Below are 23,029 nucleotides of genomic sequence, written 5' to 3'. Positions count from 1 at the left end.
ATTTTGAAAAGAAAAGCATTATTTTTTGTTATAAATATCCCCCAAAAATATATATATATATATATATATAAAAATAAAAAATTTTGCAATAAGCGTATATTGATTGGTTTGTGTCTAAGTTATAGCATCTACAAAATAGGGCATAGTTTCATACCATTTTTATTATTTTTTATTATTAATCTGCGATTTTTATTGGTACTGCGACATTATGGCAGACACGTCAGACAATTTTGACACATTTTTGGGACCATTGGCATTTTTACAGCGATCAGTGCTATAAAAATGCATTACCAGTCGGGCAGAATCGCATGACAATGGAAATCACATCTTCAATGGTATCCATTCACATCAATGCAACACAGCATGGTGCAATTTTGGAAAAGCACTAAATTTCACTGAAAGCGAGACCAAAATCTGATTGCAGCAGTGTAAACCTAGCCAAAATAACAGGTGATCTTGCGTTGAAGGTCTTTCTTCATGTTATAGGACGACAACTGTGCTCCTCTACTGTCTAATCACATAGGCTTTTAATACAGACCACAACTGATCATTTCAAGGCACATTACGCAGTCATGGTCAACTGTTGTTGCTTCCCTGAGAAATGCCACACAGCCATCACTGTAGCACATGCATGTAGATAGGAAGGTGTTACAAAGAGACCACGGGAAATTTGCAACACCAAGATATCCAACATAAAACAAATATTTTAGTAAAAAATAAAAAACATGGGGGTGTGTCCAAGACGGCCAACTGAGTGGACGTGCTTTCTGGAGCTCTGCTGGACCTGTAATCCGTATTTTCTCCTCGGGGTGATCCCTTGCCTCTGGGTGCAGTCAGCTTTACCCTGCATGCCTACTAAAGCCTCTGGAGTCAAAAAGGATAAGAAACTCCGGTTTCCTCTGTGTGCGGCTACTCCACCAGGCCCTGTGTCTCTGGTGGTGGCCCTTCCACCACGCCATTTCAATATGGCGGCTGCTTCTCCACCACCGGGCATTCCAGAGGTCATGGTGGCTATTACCTCCTGCCACAACCTGCTGACTAGCAAGATCAATGCTGTACAGCTTGGTAATGGCCTCATCTGGCAAGCTCTAGACAAGATGAGAGCCCGGCTCACAACTGCGGAGGTATATTATGTACCTTTAGGAAAGAATCCAGGCCTTTCTTAAAGCAATCTACTGGCCAGTACCACCTCTGGAGAGAGCCTATTACACATTTTTATAGCTCTTACTGTGAAGAAACCTTTGCGTATTTGGAGATGAAATCTTCAAGAGTGCCCCCTTGTCCTCTGTGTTGACCTTAAAGTGAATTCAATTTCACTATGTGGACCCCTTATACATTTGTACATGTTGATCTTATCCCCCCCTTAATCTCATCTTCTCAAGAGGGAATATTTCAGTTCCTCTAATCTTTCCTCATGGCTGAGCTTCTTCATGCCTTTTATCAGTTTGGTTGCCCTTCTCTGCACTTTCTCCAGTTCCCCTATATCCTTTTTGATAATGGGTGCCCAATACTGAACTGCATATTCCAGATGAGGTCTTACTAATGATTTCTAGAGGGGCAAAATGATATCTCTCTCTGGAGACCATACCTCTTAAACACTTCAGCCCAGGAAGAGGATACCCCCTTCCTGACCAGAGCATAAGGACTCCAATTTCTTGTCAACAGGGTCTTTCAAGCCCTGTGCATTGTCTACTGGACAAGTTAAGTTCTTATTTAAGGAAGAGACTGCTGCATATACTGCTGGCATGCTCCATTTTTTAAAAACCTTTCACTCATGGGATATAAAAGGAAAAAAAACTCTTAGGAGGAACAAAAGTCCTGTCAGGATGTTCCCAATCAGCGTACACCGCCTGTTCCAACAGGGGGTGTAGAAGGAAATTCTATCGATCTGAAGAGGCCTCAGAGGATCCCAAAGAAGACCAAGGGGAGTCCGGATCAAAAGCCTCTGCGACAGAGAGGCAATCTTATCTTCTTGTCCAGAGTGCTTGGAAGCAGGCTCATCTGCCAGGCACTCCACCCAATCCTGAGCTTTAAGCTCCTCCCCATCCACAAACCATCCCTGCTCCAGACTAGGAGGCTCCCCAGGGATACGACTAGGTTCATCAGGAACTACTGATGACATAGGTGTGCCCTTCCCTGTGGTGTTAGTCCCACTCTTCTTTTTGGAAGACATTTAATAGCCACAAAGAGTACTTGGGTGTAGTATTAAAACACCTCAGAAGGGAGACTCTTTAATTGGGCTCACCAAGCCCCTATGCAACAACCCTGCTAAGCACCTTTAGCCTGCCAAGCAACACCCGGTGACTCACGTGACCCAGGTAAGGAAAGAATGAACCACTGCAAGTATCTGTTCAGAGCCTGCTCTGTGTCCCACAGCTGCCTTCTGGAAGCACCACATGCTTGGTCTACACAGTTTAAAATAAGCTGGGTGTGCGCGAAGCGTTCTATGCATGTGCACACATATGCGTGGTCCTGACGAACAGGCGTGCCTGTATTCCTGTACAACACAAATCTTCGTGCACCCAGATAAAGGCTACAGTGCATATGTGGTGGAGCCGCATGCGCCATGGCCCCCCAAGCTGAGTCTATTGTTTTACTCTCTACACTGTTTGGCAGAAACTGAAGGAAAAGTGTATTATATGGTCAACTCTGCCTCTAAATCTCATGGGCCGCAAAAACATCCTTAAAATTATATTTCTTCTGAAATTGAATTATATTATTAGGAATTGTCCTGCCTGGGTAGGTGGGATTTTTTCCTGGGAAGCCAACCTTTTCTATGGCATGGTACTAACACTTGTTTGGCAAAATCTACACTTTAGTTGCCAGTTCAGTATGGGGGCCTAGCTCTACCCGATCTCAAGATATATTACTGGACAGCAATCCTGGTCACAGTTAGGTGGTGTTATACGAGGTTGAGAGCGAATGCTGCAATCTGTCTTGAGGCTGCCATTTTGGTCTCTCTTACTGAGCTGGCTAATTTGGTGTACATAGGGGGCTTATGTCACTCTCCCTATTCCTACTATAATTACCCTCAGGGCCTGGACTGTGGCTAGGAAGTGGTTTCCCTATAATCCCTTGTGGGGTAATACCACCTTGACACACTTTAGAATGATTCCTTATCCTCAGGTTTGGGCACGTTAGGGTGTTAGAATTCTACAAGATGTTATGCCAGGTGGTACTCTGTTGTCCTTTTTCGGACCTGTAAGGTATGGGTTACCTTGATGGATGCAATTCTGTTACTACCAATTGCATCATGCAGCTCGATCACAGTTCCCCGACTCCTCAATTTTGGAGACTGATCTGGTGGAAGACCTACTTGCACAGGAGCAGCTCTCTAAACCTCTTTCAATGTTATACTTGACTCTCTTGTGTGTGGAGTCCCCTAAGATGGTAAATTTATGGGGAAAGTGCAGTGCGGCTATTCCTGTTTTGAAAATAACTGTAAATTAGCCATCTCCGCTAAAAGATAAGATGATTCAGGTTAAATTTATGAACCGTGTGCGTGTATTACACACCCCATAGATAGCATCAAATTTACCAAACTGGGCCCTCTGAATGTACCAGATGTCATTCCTCTATTGGCACATTCTTTTATATGTTTTGGACATGTCCCAGGGTGGCTCCGTTTTGGAAGGAGGTCTTTGACCTTGTTCATATACGACTGCAGTTGTCCCTCCCTATATCCCCAGAGCTGGCTCTTCTGGGAATACAAGATGATAAACAGAGACCTAGATATGCCAAGTTACTGGTTTCTTACTTATTGTATTATGCAAAGAAGGAAATTCTTTATAAAGTGACCACACACACACACACACACACACACACACACACACACACACACACACACACGGGAATCTACCATTAAAACGGTGTGATCTTTGTACACATTGAACAGAAATTGTCATAAAAAAGATCTGGCAACGATGTTTATTATAAATGTATTTACAGTGCATTGCCAAAGTATCCACCCCCTTGGAATTTTTCATGATTTGTTGCCTCACAACTCACAATTAACATGGATTGTTTGAGGATTTGAATCATTTAATTTACATTACATGCCCACAACTTTGAAGATGTTTTTTTTTTATTGTGAAGCAAATAGGACAAAATAACAGAAAAATTCAATGTGCATAACTATTCCCCAACCTAAAGTCAATACTTTGTAGGGCCGCTTTTGCCGCTATCAGAGCTTCAAGTCGCTTTGGATATGTCTCTGAGCTTGCCACATCTTACCACTGGGATTTTTGCCCATTCCTCCTTGCAAAACTGCTTCGGCTCCTTCAGGTTGGATGGTTTGCGCTTGTGAACAGCAATCTAAGTCTGACCACAGATTTTCTATTGGATTGAGGTCTAGGCTTTGATTAGGCCATTCCAACACATTTAAATGTTTCCCCTTAAACCACTCAAGTGTTGCTTTAGCAGTGTGCATGAGTCCATTGTCCTGCTGGAAGGTGAACCTGCGTCCTAGCCTCAAATCACACACCGAGTGGTACAGGTTTTGCTCAAGAATATCCTTGTATGTAGCACCATCCATCTTTCCCTCAACCCTGACCAGTTTCCCAGTCTCGACTGCTGAAAAACATCCCTACAGCATGGTTCTCTGGGCTTTTTTAGGTGATGTGATGGGTTTGCACCAGACATAGCCTTTTCTTTGATGACCAAAAAGTAAAATTTTTAGTCTCATCAGACCAGCGCATCTTCCTCCATACATTTTGATTGTCTCCCACATGCCTTTTCGCAAACTCAAAACGTGCCATTTTGTTTTTTTGCTGAAAGTAATGGCTTTCTTCTGGCCACTCTGCCATAAAGACCAACTCTATGGAGTGTACGGCTTATTGTCGTCCTATGTACAGATACTCCAGTCTCTGCAACTCTTCCAGGGTTACCTTAGGTCTTAGTGCTGCCTCTGATTAATACCCTCCTTGCCCAGTTTTGGTGTGAGGCCATCTCTTGGCAGGTTTGCTGTTGTGCCATGTTCTTTCCATTTGGTTATGATAGATTTGATGATGCTCCTAGGGATCAAAGATTTGGATTTTTTTTTTTTTTTATAACCTAACCCTGACTTGTAAGTCTCAACAACTTACCTTATTTGCTTGGAGAGTTCCTTGGTCTTCATGGCAGTGAATAGTGGTGCCTCTTGCTTAGATTTTGCAGCTTCTGGCGCCTTTCAAAAAAGTGTGTATATGTAATGAGAGATCATGGGACACTTAGATTGCACACATGTGGACATCATTTCACTAATTATGTGACTTCTGAAGGTAATTGGTTGCACTAGAGCTTTTTATGGGCTTTGTAACAAAGAGGATGAATACATACGCACATGCCAATTATCAGTTTTTCATTTCTGAAAAATAGTTTTAGCTATATTTTTCTATTTTTACTTCACCAACAGACTATTGTGTTCTGAGCCATCACATATAATTCAGATAAAAAAAAAAAAACATTGAACTAAAGGCTGTAATGTAAAAAAATAGGTAAAAAGCCAAGGGGGTGAATACTTTTGCAAGGCACTGTATATTTTAATTTTGCTTTGGCGAACATTTGTGGTTCCCTTTGTATGGTTTTGTATTGGAAGTCGCCTTGTCTACCTCTGACAATGCATGTACAACTACTTTGTGCTGATATATTGTTCTTTTATGCTTGTAATCCATATTTTTTCAATAAAAGACCAATCCTTGTTTGAATAAAAAAAAAAAAAAAACATGCCAATTGTTTATGGTAAACAGTGCTTTAACAAATTCAATATCATTAATCAGGGTAATTTTTTTAATGAAAGAAGTACATTTTGCAGAGTTCAGGTCACTATTTCTACTATAAGAACAATCCCACTTACCTGTGTACTAAGACTCAAAAGGCAAATCTTTCCAGAATTAATAACTTGTCTCACTGAATCAACACTGGTGCCATATAGGTTTTTCTCAAATTCCCCATGCTCAATGAATTTGCCAGCCATGATATCAGCTTCAAATGTTTGTCTTGAAACAAAGTGATAATCACGACTTGCCACTTCATTATCTCTCCGACTTCGAGAAGTATCTGCCAAAACAAAGCACAGAAGTAAACCATCAAGTGAATTTAAACCAAATCATAGTCTATGTACAGTAACAAGCCCCATACTATTTACCTGACAAGGCCCTCCTCCTCCAAAAATGTAAAGATTATATATTTGATGAATTGCAACGCTCGCGATGCTATGCAGCCATGCCAGAAATTAAATCCCTGTCAAACAAGACCCATTCAAATGAATAGCGGCACAGAGGCAATATCTGCACCCCCACCATAAGCCATCCATACAGATGGCTCACTGTATTCACTCATCAAGGCCCCTTCCCTTCCCACCATCCTGTGTGCCCTCAGCAGCTGCCGGTGGGAGAATTGAGGAGGGAAAACAGCAGCACTGCAGGGGAAAGGGTCGCACAGGAGTCCCAGGCAGCAGGGGGGGCGCAAATAGAACTGATCCCCCTGCAGTGCAGCCAGAGGAATCCTCTTGAAAAGTATAAAATTAAAAGTGAAGACATTATTAAATCGGCATATTGGGATAAGGTCATTGATCTATGGCAGGGATCTCCAAATTACAGCCCCTCCAGCTGTTGCAGAACTACATGTCCCATGAGGCATTGTAAAACGCTGACATTCACAGACATGACTAGGAGAGATGGGAATTATAATTCCTGACACTGAACAACTGGAGGGCCATAGTTTGGAGACCCCTGATCTAGGAGAATACCACTTCTTAATTAACGAACTGTATAAGCACCCGCCCTTTTACCAGCTTCCTAAAAATGCACAAAGACCTCGTTTGTGCCCCACCCCCCTCTCCCGGGAGACCGCATGTCGCAGACATGGAGAGCCTGACCAGTGGTCTCTCCCAATACGTGGACTCCTTTCTCCAGTCCATAGTCCAAACACTACCCTCCTACATACAAGATTCCTTACAGCTATTGGATACCTTGTCCCAAAATTCTTGCGATAACTATTACACCTGGCTTTCCCTTGATGTAACATCTCTTTACACTTCAATTACCCATGAGGTGGGGCTCACTGCAGTTGGACTTTTCTTAGCTGAAGACCCCCACCTTCACCACAGACAGGCCCAGTTTATCTTGGATGGCACACGCTTTTGCCTGGGGACACTTATTTCTAGTCCTGGGGGGTTATAACCTCTAGGTGGCATGGCACAGCCATGGTAGCCTCCTTTGTGCCATCTTGAACAAATTCTCTGAAAAAGGCTATGACACCAAGCTAGTCCATCAAGCCACCCTCAACTGCAAGTCTATTCTTCCTAGAGCTGGCCAGAAATACACGATGGCTTCTTTAGAAGTTAAATTTATCACACAGTACCACTTTAGGCATAAACACATGGAAAATATCAAACAACATTGGGACATCTTGCTGCAGGACCCCAAACTGGGCCCAGTATTGAATGAGAGACCTAGAATTATATACAGTATCTCACAAAAGTGAGTACAATCCTCACATTTTTATAAATATTTTATTATATGTTTTCATGTGACAACACTGAAGAAATTACACTTTGCTATAATGTAAAGTAGTGAGTGTACAGCTTGTATAAACAGTGTAAATTTGCGTCCCCTCAAAATAACTCAGCACACAGCCATTAATGTCTAAACCGCGGGCAACAAAAGTGAGTACATCTGCAACGTTCAGTTTACAGTTTTTTTAAAAGTCAAAAATGAAAAAACAAACAAAATAAATCTAAAATAAAAAATCCAAAAATAGTTGTATTTCTCTTCTCTCTATTGCTCTCTACTGTCCGCTCACTATTTCTCTATATCTATTGTTCTCTCTCTGTTTTATTGTATTTGCTTTGCAAGTATTGTATGTTATACTGTAATGTTTGTTTTATTGTGAACCATCATTTGCTTAGCAGGTACGCCATTCAGCTGCAACATGGGTTTATCTTGACAGCAACAGCGTTTGCTCCCATGATACATAAAGCCGTGACTCCAGTGCTGTTGGAGGTGATTTCACCACCACAGTTATAAAAAAATAAATAAAAAAGGAGCATATATGCCGAAGCATGGGGGCTGGGGTGGAGGAGCTATTTGCTCCTAACAACCGGGGGGGGGTTTAGGCACAGATTGCAATGTTTTATTTTTACTATGTTTTATTGTATTTGCTTTGCAGGTATGGTAAGTCTTACTGTTATACTGTAATGTTACTTTGTTTTATTGTTAACCATCATTTGCTTAGCAGGTACGCCATTGAGCTACAGCACAAATTTATTTACCTTGACAGCAACATCGTTTGCTCCCACAATAGTTAAAGCCGTGACTCCAGCGCTGTTGGAGGGGATTTCACCACCACAGTTAAAAAAAAAAATAAAAATGTAAAAAATGGTGCATGTATGCCCATCATTAGAAGTGGGTGGATGAAGGGTGGTATTCTAATGGTGGGCATATCCACAGATCAAGCTTTTTTCGTTCAGCCCACAAGCTGCATGAAAAAAAAGAACATTACAATGTATGCCCAACAAGGACCAGCAACATTCTGGTATGTTGCTGGACTTTGAGTGGTTATACCTGCAGGTTTAGGTATCTTTTGGTATTATTTTCAGACAGCGGTTGGCTTTCATATAAAAGCAATCCTAGGGGCTAATTATCCTCTAGACTGCTTTTATAGGCAGTGGGACCGTCCCACCGTCTTCCATGGTTTTCTCGGGCTCTCCTGTCACTACCTTATCATAGGGAATATTTACATTCCCCGAGATAATTAAAAAAAAAGAAAAAAAAATGAAAAGGAACAGTTTAAAAATAAAATAAAGCAAAATAAATAATAATAAAAAAAAAAGAAGAGCACCCGTGTCCCCCCATGCTCATGCACAAAGGCAAACGCAAGCGTCGGTCTGGTGTCATATGTAAACAGCAATTGCACCATGCATGTGAGGTATCACTGCAAAGGTCAGATTGAGGGCAGTCATTTTAGCAGTAGAACTGCTCTGTAAATCTAAAATGGTAACCTGTAAAGGCTTTTAAAAATGTATGTAGTTTGTCGCCTCTGCACGTTGGTGTGCAATTTTAAAGCATGACGTGTTTGGTATCCATGTACTTGGCATAAGATCATCTTTTTTTAGTTCAAACATTTGGACAATATAGTGCATTAAAATGAAAAAAATTTGTTTTTCCCAAAAAATTGTGTTTGAAAAATCGCTGCGCAAATACTGTGTGAAATTTTTTTTTTAACACCCAACCATTTTAATCTGTAGGGCCTTTGCTTTAAAAAAAAAAAGTATAATGTTTGGGGGTTTAAAGTAATTTTCTTGCAAAAAAACAAAAAAGTGTCAGAAAGGGCTTTGTCTTCAGGGATTAGAAGAGTGGGTGATGTGTGACATAAGCTTCTAAATGTTGTGCATAAAATGCCAGGACAGTTCAAAACCCCTCGAATGACCCCAAGCTATTTGCTGATAGGCATGTTGAGTCCATGGATTATTTTATATTTTGTCACAAGTTTCGAGAAAATTACACTTTTTTTTGCACAAAGCGGTCACTAAATAGCATGGTTATATGTGGAATACATACCCCAAAATACATTCTGCTGCTTCTCCTATGTATGGGGATACCACATGTGTGGGACCTTTTGGGAGCCTAGCCACGTACAGGACCCCAAAAACCAAGTACCGCCTTCAGGCTTTCTAAAGGCGTAAAATTGTGATTTTACTCACTACCAAATCAGTTATGGATGTCCTGAAATGTCCAGATAGCACAAAACCCCCCAACTTACCCCATTATGTGGGTGGGTGTGTGGGTCTGTGGGTGGGTGTGGGTCTGTAGACACTATAACTTTTGTGCAAACCAACAAATATACGCTTATTGACATTTTTACCAAAGACTTGTGGCCTAACATGACTTAAATTGAGTTTAATAAAAAAAAATGTATAACAAAAAGTAGAAAATATTTTTATAATTTTCAGTCTTTTTCCGTTTATATCGCAAAAAACAAACACAGAGGTAATCAAATACCATCAAAAGAAAGCTATATTTGTGGGAAAAAAGGACGCAAATTTCATGACCGCGCAATTACCAGTTAAAGCAGCGCAGTGCCAAATTGTAAAAAGTGCTCTGGTCGTTAAGAAACCAATTCCTCCAAGGCTGAAGGGGTTAATGGCTGTGTGTTGAGTGTTTTTGAGGGGACAGCAAATTTACACTGTTATACAAGCTGTACACGCACTACTTTACACTGTAGCAAAGTGTCATTTTTCAGTGTTGCCACATGAAAAGATATAATAAAATATTAACAAAAATGTGAGGGGTGTACTAATTTTTGTGAGATTTAGGAGAGCGCATATCAAAAACATAGCTGCCCCTAGCAAAATCCAACAACTAAAGCCCACCTCTTCTCACTCTTTAGCCTCATTCTATAATCTCATGGGTATGTTTCAGTGTAAAATGTGTAAGTTTGTCCAATAGAGATGGGCTCGGGCGTCTTCGAGATTCCACCTGCCAGATCCCACCAGGAAGCCGACACTGCACTAGCTAATCACCGGCAGTGAGACATTTTCCAATCTGTGCAGCTGCAGACTGGAAAATGTCTCTCTGCCGGTGATTAGCCATGTGCAGCGTCGGCTTCCGGGCGGGATTGGGCAGGTGGGATCCCGAAGACACCGTAGCCCATTCCTAATTTCCAACAGCGGCAAAAAAACTTCAAGGATACTTCACATAGAACATATGGCATCAAGAAATTCTATACTTGCTCTACTGCCTGTTCTGCCCTCTATGTGGGTCGCACCATACATGCTGTGAGGGCCCGGTTTGGGGATCACAGAAGGTTCATTGAAAAAGGGTGAGAAAAGACCAGTGTCCTGAGACATTTTCTTACACACCACCATCAGGACACAGAGGGTCTGAGAGTTTGGGTTATAGAGTCCATTGCTCTCCGACTCTGAGGCTGAGAGATTCCAGAGACTCTGTCCCAGGGTGACCTACTGGATCTTTACTTTACACACTCTGGCCCCTGGAGGGCTGAACAAGGAGTTGGAGGTTAACCCCATTGCCGAGATATTCTGCCGTTGTCAATATACTCAATTATCTAGATATTCCAGTATTTCTAATTATAACTGGGTAATTATTTTTAAGTATTAGACACACTATGTCGCAGCAAACTAAACCGTAAGTGGGAGCAGGTACCTTTCAAAATCAGTTACTCGCTCCCCCCCCCCCCAAAAGGTGCCAAATGTGGAAGTGGAGGTGGCCAGACAAGCAAAGCTTCCCTTTTGGCTCTGCTTTAAACATCATTTTATGTGTATAGCCAGCTTTTGTCAATACCACGCAAAATGTATTAGCACAGGTACACTTTATTGAAGTGTCTGAGAATACTAAAAAGGTGAGTGCCACTACTTTGATTAAACATGCAATTTCCATAAAGGTCACATAGACTTCCTCCTTCACTTGCTACAGAGTCATTGACCTGGAACAAGTATGCATCCAGTAAAGTCAAAACTCCAAATATGAAAACTTGTTCTAAGTCAGATACTGTAGCCATTGGATCTGCATTACAGCCTGGTAAATAAGATTTTCAGGAGAAGGTAAGACAAGTTAGGACTAGCAATATCAGTAGGAGAAGAAAGATAATATGATTTTTGTACTTACTGTAAAATTAATTTCTTGGGGTTTGAGGGACAGACTATTTCAGACAGTTGGGTTATACTGCCACCCACAGGAGGGTTAGACACTAACAAACATAAATGGTGGGCTGGCACAGTATAACCCCTCCTACCCCTAGCATGCCTCATTTTTGTGAGAAAAGCAAAACCAAGACTATGATCATAAACAGTGGTTGAACCCCTTAGCTATGAGGAAAGAAAGGAACTTAGTTTATTCTCTCAAGAAGAGGAGATTAAGGGGGATATGAGCAACATGTACAAATACATAAGGGGTCCATATAGTGAACTTGGTGTTGAGTGATTCACTTTAAGGTCATCACAGAGGAAAAGGGAGCACTCCATAGGTCTAGAGGAAAGGAGATTTAATCTCCAAATACGGAAAGGTTTCTTCACAGTAAAAGCTGTGAAAATGTGGAATAGGCTCCCTCCAAAGGTGGTTCTGGCCAGTTCAGTAGATAAAAAAAAATGCCTTGATACTTTCCCAAATGTACATAATATAACTGCAAAAAGTGCTCTGGTCAGGAAAGGGGTAAATTCTTCCAGGGCTGAAGTGGTTAAGATCCTTTGCACAGTGTCCGCTACAGTGCCTTGCAAAAGTATTCGGCCCCCTTAAACTTTTCAACCTTTTGCCACATTTCAGGTTTCAAACATAAAGATAAAAAAAATTTAATTTTTTTGTGAAGAATCACCAACAAGTGGGACACAATTGTGAAGTGGAACGAAATCTATTGGATATTTTAAACTTTGTTAGCAAATAAAAAAACTGAAAAGTGGTGCGTGCAAAATTATTCGGTCCCTTTACTTTCAGTGCAGCAAACTCACTCCAGAAGTTCAGCGAGGATCTCTGAATGATCCAATGTTGTCCTAAATGACTGATGGTGATAAATAGAATCCACCTGTGTGTAATTAAGTCTCTGTATAACTGCACCTGCTCTGTGATAGTCTCAGGGTTCTGTTGAAAGTGCAGAGAGCATCATGAAGACCAAGGTACACACCAGGCAGGTCCGTAATACTGTTGTGGAGAAGTTTAAAGCCGGATTTGGATACAAAAAGATTTCCCAAGCTTTAAACATCCCAAGGAGCACTGTGCAAGTGATCATTTTGAAATGGAAGGAGTATCAGACCACTGCAAATCTACCAAGACCTGGCCGTCCCTCTAAACTTTCAGCTCAGATAAGGAGAAGACTGATCAGAGATGCAGCCAAGAGGCCCATGATCACTCTGGATGAACTGCAGAGAACTACAGCTGAGGTGGGAGAGTCTGTCCATAGGACAACAATCAGTCGTACACTGCACAAATCTGGCCTTTATGGAAGAGTGGCAAGAAGAAAGCAATTTCTCAAAGATATCCATAAAAAGTCTCATCTAAAGTTTGCCACAAGCCACCTGGGAGACACACCAAACATGTGGAAGAACGTGCTCTGGTCAGATGAAACCAAAATCGAACTTTTTGCCCACAATGCAAAACAATATGTTTGGTGTAAAAGCAACACAGCTCATCACCCTCAACACACCATCCCCACTGTTAAACATGGTGGTGGCAGCATCGTGGTTTGGGCCTGCTTTTCTTCAGCAGGGACAGGGAAGATGGATGCAGCCAAATACAGGACCATTCTGGATGAAAACCTGTTGGGAGTCTGCAAAAGACCTGAAACTGGGGCGGAGATTTATCTTCCAACAAGACAATGATCCCAAACATACAGCAAAATCTACAAAGGAATGGTTCACAAATAAACGTATCCAGGTGTTAGAATGGCCAAGTCAAAGTCCAGACCTGAATCCAATCGAGAATCTGTGGAAAGAGCTGAAAACTGCTGTTCACAAACGCTCTCCATCCAACCTCACTGAGCTCAAGCTGTTTTGCAAGGAAGAATGGGCAAGAATTTCAGTCTCTCGATGTGCAAAACTGAGAGAGACATACCCCAAGTGACTTGCAGCTGTAATCGCAGCAAAAGGTGGCTCTACAAAGTATTAACGCAAGGGGGCCGCATAATTTTGCACGCCCCACTTTTCATTTTTTTTATTAGTTAAAAAAGTTTAAATTATCCAATCGATTTCGTTCCACTTCACAATTGTGTCCCACTTGTTGGTGATTCTTCACAAAAAATTTAAATTTTATATCTTTATGTTTGAACCCTGAAATGTGGCAAAAGGTTGAAAAGTTCAAGGGGGCTGAATACTTTCGCAAGGCACTGTATAGGTAAAGTTGATCCAGGGTATATCCAATTGCCTCTCGGGGGATCAGGAAGGAATTTTTTTCCCATGTTGTAGCAAATTGGATTATGCTTTGCTGGGGTTTTTCGCCTTCCTCTGGCTCAACTGTGGGTAAAAGGATTGTGTATATGAGATTGTATGATTTCTTTTTAAAAACATTTTTTTTTTTAATTGGTTGAACTGGATGGACTTTTTTCAACCTATGTAACTTATGCCCCTCAATGACCTGCCAAGAAACGGATTTTGCAGCAAATACAAAAACACAATTTTCTATTTTATTGTGATACACAAGAATTCAGAGACTGTCAGGACATCCAAAAGCAGTCTGAGAGGTGGGCAACAGCAACAAAACTCCAACATGTCCACACAAAAATAGAAATGGAGACTGCTTGCAGCTCAAAGGTCCTTCAGGCAAAGTATGCTTTGCCTGAAGGACCAGTGGCTGTGAGGAAATTCTGCACTATACAAACCAGATCTTAGCAATGGAAGGAGATCCCCTACCGATAAACTGAAGCAGGACAGTGGGATGGATAAAAAATGTCCCGGTGAAAGGCGAAAAACTACTTCACTAAGGAAGTTCTGGCCTTCACTACCACTTTTTCGCTGTGTAAGGCCGGAAAGGACTCTTTATAGGGTAATGTCAACAGCTCAGACACTTAACACACAGAGGTGATGGCAAGCAGAAAAAACATTGTGTGAACGTGTCAGGAGAAAATTCCCTTGATCGGGTCAAACAGCAGTCTTTGGCATGCCTAGAAAAGCAAATTCAGAGCCTATGCCACAGGGGGCCACGTGTGAGGTACTTTGCACAAAGATTTTAATCACAGAGTAGGACGCCAGTGGTCTCTAAAACAAGATAGCAAATGCCAAGATCTGAACTTGATGTTGTTATGGGCCAAATACTGGCATCCAATCTCGGGTGTAAAAAGGCCAGGATTCATACTATGGAAAATTTATTGGCAGGAAGCAAAGTATGCTTTCCATGTGTGGCGATATACCTGTTAGTAGACTTCCTAGCTTTTAGCATTGTGGGAGTCACTGATGGAGACCTGTCTTCGTCTCTCAGAACACAGGCTTTAACAGCAATGCCAATAACCTGTAAGCAGCAAGGTAAAACAATCCTTGAGACAGAAGATCAGTGGGCTTTGAAGATATGGAAAATCTTCAAGGAGAGTACTCAGGTCAAAGTAAGGCATTCGTCTGTATCAGTCCAGAAATGTGAGATTCACTGCAAAGCCACACCTCTCAATCTTTAAGAAAATTTGAAGGTGGTGTTTAGGGGAAAAATGATCCCCCAGAGCATTCACTGCTTCTGCTAGGGGATCCCTGTCCTTGGAGAGAAACCTTTCCTGTTTGTCAGTGAACCTAGAAGCCAGGAGATCCACAGCAAGCATCCCCAACCTGTGACACAGGTCCAGACATCTTCAGGTATAGAGTTCCTTCCCCAGGCTGAGGAAAGCCTGCCTGACAATCATCTATGCCTGGGATATACACAGTGGACAAGGCTGGAAAAACGACGTTCTGCCCAGGGCAGGATTCATTCTACCTTGTTTTCCATAAGGGACTTCTGGTTTCTGCCTTCTGGTTGATGTAGGACACCTCCATTGCACTGTCCAACTGAAATGTCCAAAATAGCAGGGGCAGCCAGACTGCTCAATGTTACAGCATGTTGATTGATGAGGGGCCTCTCCCACTCTAGAGCAGCATTACAAATAACAGAATTTTGCGCTGTTGGGTTCTGAAGTTGACCAGTCTCGAAGGAGGCTACAACCAGTTTAAAAACACTCTTGTAGAAGCCAAGAGTTGGGAAACTCCTGGACTATAGAGTCCAAGATCAGAGAGCTTGACGTTTCTCCCGGTGAAGAAAAAACTCTGGCCCGGATATTCCAAGCAATGGGTCAGTTCCAGATATTAAATTCTAAAAGGTTGAGAACCCCTCGTGAACCTATGCAAAGTCTGGACAGTCAAGGCTATGTTGTTCGCTAGCACCTGTGGTGTCTGTTCCCTCAACAGGAGATAGTCTAGTAAGGCTAGTACAGCAGCCAACACCTTGGTTAAATAGGCCAAGTTGCAGGGGCACAAACTGGAAGTGCAGGAGACATAAAGCAAAAGCGTAGGAATATATAGACATCCACTCTAGCATAAATCACTAAAGCGTAGGAATCACTGATGTGCTGGAAAGATAAGGACATGCAGGTTCACATCCTTGATGTCCACAGAGGTCAAACACTCTTCTTGATAAAGGGAGGCTAGAACAGAATTGTAGGGCCTGAATGAAAGGGCCTTGAGTACTATGACCAGGATGGAGTAGGACCCTTGTAACTACAGTACCACATTGACAGGGATCAGATAATTAAATTCTAGATTGTAGCCACTGGCAACTACCTCTAGCACACCTGAGATGTTGGTTATTTAAATGTCCACAAAGGTTAACAGCTGCCCCCCCTCCTCTTTGAAAAGTACAGACTTGTCTGAGGGTTTGGGAGACTTGGCAGTCCAGGATTTGTGTCCAGACTTTGCCTTTGTAAGTTGAGGCTCAGGAGCAACGATATCAGAGCGGATCCACCATATACGCTCACTACGCAAGCTGCATAGGTCCCTCCCACTGCTGAGGGGGGGGGGGGGGGGCACAAGGTGGATCGGCTCTGCTCCTGGAGCTCCAATCTGCTTGGACGACCCCCAACAGCAATCCCAGATGGCCTCTCCGTCATCTTCCCCTCCCCCGGGCGGGCCCCCGATGGAGGCGGGTGGGGCCCCTGTCACTCAGCCACCCGCTGGGCTTTCGGAGGTTACACTGGGATGATGCCCGCAGCTGCAGGCATCATCCTGGTACCGTTGTTTAGAGCGGGCGATTGGCTTTCCAGGGATAACAACCGATGCGGCTAAAAGACGTCCCTCCTCCCACCGCTCTAAACGGGCCTCCCATTCCACAAGAAACCCGATCCTTAGTCCGCCACTTCTGGTGGTTAGGGACACATTGGCACGAAGCCGGAAACTGCTTTGTTCCCGTCTCCTGATTGTAAACACGGAAGCGACATCACAACGTCACTTCCCGTTTACTCAGGTGCCAATGGCGCCGGTTTAAAAAAAAAAAATATACAGTATTCAGAATCGCAGAAAAGGGTGATCTGAATACTTTAACGTGCAAAGGAGGGATTGGAGGTCTTTTAGTCCCCCGATCCCTCCATAAAGAGTACCTGTCACCACCTATTACTGTCACAAGGGATGTTTACATTCCTTGCGACAGCAATAAAAGTGATCAAAACTTTATTTTTTAAACACAATTTAATTATATAAAAATAAATAAGATTTTTTTTTTTTTAAAGCACCCCCGTCCCTGCGAGCTTGCACAGCAAAGAAAACGCATACAGAAGACACGCCCGCATATGTTAAAGGTGCTCAAATCACACATGAGGTATCACCGCAATCGTCAGAGCAAGAGCATTAATTCTAGCACTAGACCTTCTCTAAGCATCGCCTATGGAGATTTTTAGGTACCGTAGTTTGTCGCCATTCCACGTGCAATTATAAAGCGTGGCATATTTCACATTATACAAAAAAATTGGGCTAACTTTATGGTTTCTTTTTTTGAAATTCATGAAAGCGTCCCTTTTTTCCAAAAAGTTGCGTTTAAAACACCGCTGCACAAATACCATGTGAAATAAAATATTCTAGATTCTCTGCTAAAATATATAATGTTTGGGGGTTCTAAGTAATTCCCTAGCACAAAAAAACGGATTTTAACTTGTAAACACCAAATATCAGAAATAGGCTTAGTCATGAAAAGGTTAAAGGAGGGAGGATTTTATTGGGAGCACTGAAGTGTCAGGTGTGGCTGTGTGGTAATGGCAAATGGTTTACATAGCTCATGGCATCACAGGTGAGGTAGAGGGCCCCTTAGCCGAATTTTGCTTAGGGCCCCAGGGAGGTCAGGATCAGCACTGAATGATATGAACTTATTTTGGCCTCTCAGGAGGAGCTAGTCTTCCCCCAGGGTAAGACTTATGGTTATTCTGCTGGGGCAGATGTGTTGAAGGCTGATAGCGGTCTTCAAAGGCAAACTACTGTATAGGGTTTTTATGGTCCCCATAAAGGATAATTTGTCAACAGAGGGCTGGCGGTGTTTGGGACCCTAAATGAGCCTCAACAGTGGTTCGGAAATGGATAATCAAGGAGTGCCATCCACAAGCATATGCCAGACATCAACTGTCACCTTCGTCCATCTAAACCCAGCAACAGACATCTGCCACGTGTTTCTACATGCAGTCACCCCACTCTGGCCATACACACACACTTCCTGATTGCCCTTTTCTAAACCATATTGCTTTGATGCGCATAGTTCTTCTGATATATACAGGTACATAAAAATTAGCACATCATAAAAAAGTTATTTTTTCAGTAATTCAATTCAAAAAGTGAAAGTCATATTATATAAATTAATTACACACAGAGTGATATTTTCAAGCATTACTTTTGAGGATTATGGCTTACAGTTAGTGAAAACCCAAAACTCAGTATCTCAGAAGATTAGAATATTTAGAAAAAATTCAATATTGTAGACTCATGGTGTCGCACTCTATATTAACTCAAAGCACCTGTAAAGGTTTCCTGAGCCTTTAAATAGTCTCTCAGTCTGGTTTAGTAGGTTACACAATCAGACTGCTGACTTGACAGTTGAAGAAGGTAAGTCACAGGAGGCGATTGCTAAATAAGCTGGCTATTCACAGAGTGCTATATCCAAGCATATTAATGGAAAGTTGAGTGGAATGAAAAAGTGTGGTAGAAAATAAAAAGGGCACAAGCAACAGGGAGGAAAGGATTGTGAAGCAAGGGCCATTCAAAAATCTGAGGGCGATTCATAAGGAGTGGACTCCAGCTGGTGTCAGTGCTTCAAGAGCCACCACACACAGACATATGCAGGACATGGGCTACCGCTGTCGCATTCCTTGTGTCAAGTCACTCCTAAACCAAAGACAATACCAGTAGCCTCTTACTGGGCTGAGGAGAAAAAAGGACTGGACAAGGAACTCCCGATGCTGGTTTTGCACAGCCTACTCACAAAGTGAGTCTTCAGCTACAGTGTCTTATCTGGGGCTGCGCCATAGCTCTAGACTTGGAGAGCACTTTAAACTTAGGTATAGATAGAACCACATGCACAACAGCCCTGTGCCCAAAAGGTCAAACTAGCTTCTCAATTGTCCAGTCCAGCAGGATCTGGGAAGGGCCTCCAAAACGTAAACTGAAAAAAACATGCATTCAGGAAAACAGCATAATAAGACCAGCTCAGCAGCGATTTAACAGGAACCATGATCGAAGAAGATTACCTAGCCGTTAAGTTTGACTTTTTCTTGGCAAAGCGAGGGCATCAAAGGACAAAACTGAGGCATCCTGGTAAAAGGGGTTATTCTGCACTGGCATACAGTTTTTTTTTTTTTCAGTGTCCAATCGTGGAAGTATAACCTGAAGTCAAAGACTTCCAGTGTCCGTCAATGGCAAGTAAGCAATTCATCTAACCAGAACGTGATAATGATGCATCCATACACCCAGAAAATAAAGAATTTCATAATCATTTCAGTAGACTATTCTTTTTTTCTACCCTTTAAAAAACTAAAGTTTTTAAAGTGTTTTAATGCATTGAATTAAAAAAATTAATGCAATGTTTTGCATGTGAATTATACCTGGTCACCAGAGAAAAAAATGATGCGACTCAAAAGAACACTTAAAATGCACCTTAGTGCATTTTTGGTACGTTTATATTGACTATTATGAAAGGTGCAAAACAGGGCACAAAAGATGCAGCATACAGGACTTTTTAAAATGCAGCAAACCAGCATCGCAGTGATGTGAACAGTTACAGAGGCTTTAAAGGGGCCAACTTTTTATTACGTTTTTGTTGAACTTGAAAGGTGTGTTTTAGCACAGAAAAAGTGCACCTGTGTGGACAAGTCCTAAGGCATGCTGGGAGTAAGGGGTAATACTGGCCTGGCTCAATTTGTTTGCCAGTGTCCATTCAACCTGAAAGTGGCAGTATAACCCAACAAACTCTGAATTCCTCTGCCCCTGGATGAGTGAGCATGGGATTGCTTTCATGTAGGTTCTTATCAGTTTCTGCTTAAACTGCTTTTGTAAACTATTATTACCCATTAAAAATGAAAAGAATACATACGAGGTACAGCAGTGCCAAAACGATCAGCCTCACTGTTCAACAAGCGCAAACGCAGCTCATTTTGCCCACAATTCTGTGGTCCTATAAGAACTATGGGCCGCTTTCTGTTCGCTGGTTGGTGGTAAAGGGACATTTCTTCATATGTTAAGATCTCCTCATTATCGTAATCTGGATGAGAAAAGAAGAATCCCAGAACAAATTTCAAAAAGTTTCTTTCATGTTGTTCCACATTTATTACAACAAAGTAAAATAAAAATATAGGATGATCATCAAGCATAACACACCACTGGCTCACAGACAATAAGCAAATCTGTCAATATGCAGTAAATAGGGGTGTTAACATTTAGCTAAAGAGTGATCTCTGCAGAGGATTCAGATGAAGGAATCTTACTGAATGAAGGGTAATTCCACTTTTGCATCCAAAAATGAGAATGTTGCTTAAACATTCTCCACACTCCTCCGAACGCTGCTGGACTTTCATGCTATTTACCAAGTTCAGAGTTGTGCACATCTGATTTACTGATCTGTACACACAACTGAAGGCAGCGCTTCAGGAAAATACTGGCAAAGGCAAGTGGCGACTGGTCTGATTTAGAAGCCGAATGAGAATCGATGTTTCTGCCCCAGAAGAAGGAACTGATTTCTCATTGGTGAGCATGGTCACAGGACTGAGTTGACAAATCTCAGCTTGCCATTGCCAGTATTCTGATACACAGGCTCTGGGACTGCGAATGGATCGCAAAATCGGCAGATGTGGGTTGCGGTGAATACAAAGTGGAATTACCAGTAAGACAATTTATTCCAAGAATAATGGCATCTACTGGAAAAAAATATTATTAAACTTTCAAATACTTGCAAGCTTACCATCATTTTTGTTGGCATTGTATAACACCTTTTTTCTCTTTTTTTTGTTCTTCTTTGCACACCACAATTTTCCTGCAAGAACAACACGTTTTAATTTGGAAGGCAAATACTTGCGATATGAGGACAAAGAGCACAAAGGAAAAAGGGTCACTGGGACAGAAAGGCACAAATAATAAAACCTAACAAAAGGATTAGCTTTCCCCCACTGTACTAAAATAGAAAGATTTTATTGCTGTGTCATCACTGGAGAGATTTCCCATCATGCTGACCCCTTTTTAATGGAAGTGAGCAAGAAGTGCAGGGAAAACTTGATGGATGAAGATATGGAAAAAAGTAAAAAATTTACAGGAGGATCAAAACCTTACCAACGTTTCCAAAAACATTTTTTAAGCTGGAGTTAGGCTCAGTTTTCTGTAGATGCCAGCAACTTGCATAACTACACCAAAGCTTATTCTCTCTCTCATAGATTCTGGTAGTAAAGACTTATGTCTACCTTCTATAATCCTAACAGAGCATCAACTCTTCCTGCTGACCTTTTAATTTAAAATGTACTACAGCAAAATATTTAATAGGGATACAATCAGGCAGGTAGAGCAACATGGGGATAAGATAAGAGAGATAAAATAAGCAAGTTGGTATACATGTTTTCAACGTATACAAAAACTATCAGGTCAAAAGAATATTGTTAAAAAAGTATTTACGTAAATATATTTATTAAATCGTACATTATGGGACATGACATGAAATATTCAGGTATACTGTATTATGCTGCTATCTTCAGGATATTGGACACAGGAAGACAAAAACTAAGGACAGCCTAGTAAAATCCCTCCCACTCTTAGCAGGCCTCAGTTTTTTGCTAGGGTTCTCAAACAGACAACTCTTCTCTGAAAGAAACAAATTCTGTTTCTACATTTTTTCAAGAATGTTTTTCATCTAGCAAACTTCTACAATACCTGTAGAACGAAAATGGGCTCATTTTGCAGCTTTCCAGATCAGGTGACCCTTGGCATTGTTACAGTAGCTGTAACCAGACCTTGCTAAAAAGTGAAAGTGGGGGTGGCCTGTAATATGTCATGGGCATTCAACTCTGCTGAAGGCACTCACTTAGGCATCTGTGTGCAAAGTGTGGAGCAGCCACAGAATACTTTACAGCTTCAAGGAGGTGGGGCACCTGTTTTTCTGGGTACCCTGTGTCTGAAGATTCCTGTGTGGGAGTCGCGGGGTTTGTTTAGAAACAAAATTTGCGGGGGGCGCATGCGCGCGATCGCCGAGATGGCCGCTTGATCTCAGCGCTCCGCGCCACCGGCCGTCTCACACCCGGCTAGCACGGCACCATTACGGCTTAGGCACCCGACGATCAGCGCCTCAGGCACCGGACACCGGCGGGCTCCCGCGGGAATGCACCGCTCGCAGAAGGGCAGGCAGAAGACCCCTAAACAGCACAAGATGCTACCAGCTGCAGGGAAAGGCAAGATGGCGCCAGAGCCTCACGAGCCAGATGACACCACGAGGCTCTCCGCAGCAGCTCCTGCGTCGCCCACTGATAGTCTGCTACAGTATCCTTCGGATCTGGTAAGCCCTGATCAACAGACTTCAGAGGACATGCTAACCAGGTTCAGGTCCATAGTGAGAGATGAAATCTCAGTAGCCGCACGGAAACTTTCCTCTGACCTCATGCGAGGTCTTAAAGAGATAGGCCATCGCACCAACCAGCTTAAGCAAAGGATGGACTTAACTACAACAGTGCTAGAGGGCCATGAGGAGGAAATTGATAGACTGACTGGTGAGCTAGAGGGACTGCGGGATAAGCTGGAGGACTCTGAAAATAGAGCCCGCAGGGATAATTTGAGAATCCGTGGGATTCCTGAGGCCATTACTGATTTGCAAGGTACGGCCACGGCCTTTTTCCAAGAGTTGGCCCCGGAGATTCCTGTCGACCGGCTGGAGTTTGACCGCATTCATCGGTCCTTGGCCCCAAAACCTACAGAAGGCCCCCCCAGGGATGTCATTATTAAGTTGCATTACTATCGCACGAAAGAAAGGCTCCTGCAGGCAGCGAGAGAACGTCAGGACCTTAGCTTTCAGAATCTTTCCCTCCAGCTGTTCACGGATCTGTCTCCAGTAACAATTGCCAAGAGACGGGCTCTAAAACCTTACCTACT

At 42.4% G+C, this 23,029-nt stretch overlaps 1 protein-coding gene across 2 annotated transcripts in view; it reads right to left on the bottom strand.

The window, feature by feature from the left end:
• PALS1 (protein associated with LIN7 1, MAGUK p55 family member) overlaps positions 1–23,029 on the bottom strand; it is a 247,882-nt gene that overhangs the window by 52,733 nt on the left and 172,120 nt on the right. For both annotated transcript variants that reach the window (XM_077465006.1, XM_077465005.1), the window contains 3 exons: positions 20,865–20,936; positions 20,001–20,168; positions 5,834–6,036 (listed from right to left, as the gene is read on the bottom strand). In XM_077465006.1, the coding sequence (XP_077321132.1) occupies positions 5,834–6,036; positions 20,001–20,168; positions 20,865–20,936 (443 nt within the window). The remainder of the gene's footprint in view (positions 1–5,833; positions 6,037–20,000; positions 20,169–20,864; positions 20,937–23,029) is intronic.

Source organism: Lithobates pipiens, unplaced genomic scaffold, assembly GCF_037356315.1.
Source record: "Lithobates pipiens isolate NorthernLeopardFrog02 unplaced genomic scaffold, aLitPip1_a1.2 Scaffold_30, whole genome shotgun sequence".
NCBI classification, from domain to species: Eukaryota; Metazoa; Chordata; class Amphibia; order Anura; family Ranidae; genus Lithobates; species Lithobates pipiens.
Note: the sequence above shows the minus strand (reverse complement) of the source record. Positions and strands in the feature narration are given on the sequence as shown.